Source organism: Pygoscelis adeliae, unplaced genomic scaffold, assembly GCF_000699105.1.
Source record: "Pygoscelis adeliae isolate BGI_AS28 unplaced genomic scaffold, ASM69910v1 Scaffold318, whole genome shotgun sequence".
In the NCBI taxonomy this organism is placed as follows: Eukaryota; Metazoa; Chordata; class Aves; order Sphenisciformes; family Spheniscidae; genus Pygoscelis; species Pygoscelis adeliae.
The window spans coordinates 4,398,392-4,402,617 of NW_008825430.1; the positions used below are offsets into that span (position 1 = coordinate 4,398,392).

General features: G+C 39.3%; 1 protein-coding gene across 1 annotated transcript in view; it reads left to right on the forward strand.

The window, feature by feature from the left end:
- Positions 1-4,226, forward strand: part of SCG3 (secretogranin III) — a gene marked incomplete at its 5' end in the record, with an annotated part of 30,908 nt that overhangs the window by 3,969 nt on the left and 22,713 nt on the right. The window contains 6 exons of the mRNA XM_009330993.1: positions 1-28; positions 734-786; positions 1,347-1,392; positions 1,484-1,699; positions 2,758-2,900; positions 4,070-4,226. The exon at positions 1-28 is cut by the window's left edge and continues 1 nt beyond it; the exon at positions 4,070-4,226 is cut by the window's right edge and continues 3 nt beyond it. Coding sequence (XP_009329268.1) covers positions 1-28; positions 734-786; positions 1,347-1,392; positions 1,484-1,699; positions 2,758-2,900; positions 4,070-4,226 — 643 coding nt within the window. The remainder of the gene's footprint in view (positions 29-733; positions 787-1,346; positions 1,393-1,483; positions 1,700-2,757; positions 2,901-4,069) is intronic.

Here is a 4,226-nt window from a genome sequence, read left to right on the forward strand (position 1 = left end):
CATGGCTTCCCGAAACCCGCGGGCAAAGGTAAGCGCCTTCGCCGAGACGTTTCCCCCGTCGAGGTGGTGGGGAAAGTTTTGCGGGGTGTAGAGAGAGGAAAGTAAAAAACTTTTCCTTCCACTTGGCTAAAAGCAACGCGATCCTAAAGAAACAACATTCCCGGCGCAAGGTGCTGGATCGCTGAAGTTGCTATCTAATATTGAAGTGAAGAGAGGGGTGCTGGTAGAGGGAAAAGCTCTGAATGTTTTCAGTCTTTCCCAAGCGATGTTTTCATCCGTTCTGCAGCACTTTCTGCACAAGTCTCGCTCGCTCGCTCGCTCCCTGTCTCCCCTGGTATTCTGGATGGGAGAGATTTTTAATCTCTTGGTTGTGCCAATCCGATTACTGCTATTTTAGTCAATCTCTTACAGCATTTCCCCCCCTAATTTGTTCATGAGTTTTCTCATCAGAAAGGGGTTACTGAGTCTACATCTGTCTTTCTATTATTACATCTTTTACAGAACCTCTCCCTCTGCCCCAAACAAGCATGCTTTGTTTAAATGTTTGACTTTTTTATTGTATTCTCCTTCTTCTAGGAACACTGACTTTTTTTACAAGAACTAGCCGTTGGCATCATATTTAAGACACCATGTTTTATGGGAGAAAACTATAAATTAAGAAAAAATGTGCTGCCTCTTTGTAGTCGCATGCACCGTATAACTGAGTATATATGTGTGTGTGTGTTTATTCTAGATAAAGCTATACACAACAGACAATTAAGTGTGGAAAGACCTTTGGAGGAACAGGTAAGTGAAATAAAAAATAATTACAATGGTTTTTGGGTTTGGTATTCTCATAATGTTTCGAGCCTTCAGGTACCAGATCCATGAATATCCTAATGGCTTAACGAGTGAGTTAAAAGCAGATTTGTCAGTACAGTAAATACTGATGGGGTTGGGTACCAAATAGAGTTTCGATAATTTTTAAGAACTAGCATTCCAAAAGCAGGTCTTTAGCTCCAACAGCTCACAGGTGTGTAACCCCTTTGTATCGACATCCTACGGGAATATGGCGGGCGCTTGGACTGAAGAAGGAAAATGTAACTGGCATTTGTCTTAAAATGGAAAGTCTATTGCAGCTTCTTGTGATGTCTGATTCTGATAAGAGGATGCGGTGGTACTGACAAAAAGTGCCAAGCACTTAATCAAGTTCTACTTATTAAGGGAAACTCCTCACTAGGAGTGAAGATCGGGCATTAAGGCTTCTGCTGATATTGATAAATTAAGAGATCCCACATTTTAGTATATTTATTCCTTCTGCCTGTTTGTTGTTTTGTTTGTTTGTTTGTTTTATTTTTGTGTCTCAGATTGCTGAAGCTGAGGCAGACAAGAATAGGAAAATAGTTCCTACAGGTAAAACATCTTTCCTGGTTTTATAGCGATATTCATAATGGTATTCAAGGTATAAGACTTTATGTCATGTGTGCATTGATATATTTTCCAGAAAATAAGCCAGAGTTCAGGAATTATTCCCTTGTTGATGACCTGAACCTGCTAAAAGCAGTAGCAGAAAGAGAGAGGAATGAAAAGGAGAGGGAGTCAATTAGAAGCTCTTTGTATGAACAGCAACTGGCCATTGATGATGCAGACTCCACCAAGAACCGCAGGCTCGTGGATGACTATGACTCCACTAAAAGTGGACTGGATTATAAATTCCAAGGTATTCTATAATCACCTTTCAGTGACTTTTAGGTTAGACTTCCCTTGCAAACTGATTGCAATCATGAATGTTGTACTCACCGCTAAACATGAGCTCTATTTGTTACTGGAGTGCAGTTTCAATTACTTCCAGTTGTAGGAGCTTGCCGTATTACAATTAGGTTTTGAAACGCAGTACAAAAGAATTGCTGTTGATTTTCACAGTCTTCTCCCGTGGAGGAAAACCCAACTGTGTAATTTGCATTATGTTTTTTAGCAATTTAGATTTAAGGGAAGGAAAATGGGACATATTTTTAAATGAAAATATATTTATTCTGGTTTGAAAGGAAGCAGCACTTTTTATATAGAGCTAAAACAAATACATTTGTTTCAGATGTTATGTGCCATGTTAGATAATTCTCATCACAATGCTAAAAGAAGTTACCGAAGGCCAAAGAATACTTGCCTTTACTACAGGAGTAGTTAATTGACTTGTAGTTGAAGTGAGTCCTCTGAGAGCTGTGAGCAGCATTTAGCTCAGGATATTTTTAATTATGTCAAAGTATGCTGATCACAGACCAAAGCTTACTCATCATATTCACTTTCCCATTGGTCTGCTGATGTTATTTGCCATAAGAAATGATTACATAATTAAAACTTCATTTGCTGAAATCCAAACAAGAAGATAGTATGCTGTTTGTCGTGATCTGTTTTGATCTAAGTGGCCATACAATGAAAGTAGATACCAGGAAGATGTGTGTAAGCGGATACGTGAGCAGTGTTCTCTCATTCTTACAAATCTTTCTATAAAGAGGAGAGTTTGCTTCTGACATTCATCTCTGCTCTTTGAAAAGAGGCAGTCAGAAAGACATATTTCAGATGTGGAAAATGGACACGAAGAACTTTTCACTGGGACTGATGTAATGGATTCCAAAGTGTGTATCACAGTATATTCCTCATGTGTCTAAAAAGTGCAGCTTTGTTCTGGAGAGAAAAAGATGTGGGTAGATATTTTTTACAAGATGTCTAATCCAAATGAGCTAGGACAGTCAGCACACAGATAAACTGTAATCCTTTTAGATGATCCAGATGGCCTCCATCAATTAGATGGCACTCCTTTGACTGCTGAAGACATCGTTCAAAAAATTGCCGCAAGAATTTATGAGGAAAATGATAGAGGAGTGTTTGACAAGATCGTTTCAAAGCTTCTAAATCTGGGGCTAGTAAGTATCTTGTTAATAGTTCGTTTAGCTGTTTTGTGGGTTGATTTGACGCTCCTTTAAAAAACAATGCGGATGAACACTGTGTCCAGCTAATAATGCTGACTTGAGCGAAAATGAATGGGCTTCAGGCTCTAGGCAAGCTTCTCGACTCATTTGGGCACATTGGCTTAGTTCTGCAGTAACGTCATTGTTCCTGTGATGGCTTTGCAACAAAATAGGCCAAACTGCTGAATGTTTCTGATATTGAGAAAACATTCACTGACTGTGCATCTCCCATGCCTGCCCTCGTTTTTCCTTTAATTTCTCTTCTGATTCTCACTGGGTTCTTTTGTATTACCAATTCCTTTTGGATGTTTATGGGGAAAGGTCTGAGCTCGTTCCTATCCACCTCGTAATTATTGTCATCAGCGGACATATAATGATGCTGGTTACTTGAGGATACATTTCTCATTGTTACTGATTTTTAGCAAGACTGGGTTTGTCTCTGACCTCTGGATGTCTCAATGGTTTTAGCCATTGCAATATGGGATCCTTATATTTTAAAATACTAACCTTACCTTTTCTGCACTAGATTTTGCAATTAGCTATTGCATGCTGAATCCCACTGATTACAAAGGGAGCTGCGGGACAGCTGCATGGTAGAGTTCTCGTTCAAGTGACAGCTGTTACGAAGCAAAGAGAAAACATTTTGAAGATGCCATAGAAAGCTATTGGCTTTTTCCCTTTCTGTATTACTGTGTTCTGTTGCAGTTATTCAATTGTACATATAGGTATGTTGCAGAGCATAGACACGCACACAAATATACACGTATAGGTATACCGCACTTGCAGCTCCATCTTTCAAGCTGGACTCCATTGTGTTAAGCCCTACATGGGTTTGTTTTCCTGTTGGAGGCTATATGTGTGGGTGGATGTTCTCTATGTATACACACATATTTGATGTGTGTTTGTATGTGTGTATATATACATTTATCTACATGTAGACGTATATACGTCTATACGTATACACACACACACATCAGTGAAGGTATTACACCTAATTTGGCTGTGCTAGGCTTTGAAGCAAACATATTTGAAGCAACCTTTTTACAAAGCTCAGGTTTCGTATTGATGTGTAATCTAGGAAAAACACCGTATTCCATAAGTACTCTGCACAAATATTTTAACAGATCACAGAGAGTCAGGCCTACACCCTGGAAGATGAAGTGGCAGAGGTTTTACAACAGCTAATTGCAAATGAAGCAAAGGATCGTGAGAAGGAGTCTGAAGATTTTGATTACCCTCCCAGCAGAGCAGACAGTGATACAAAGAAAAGCCAACAGGAAA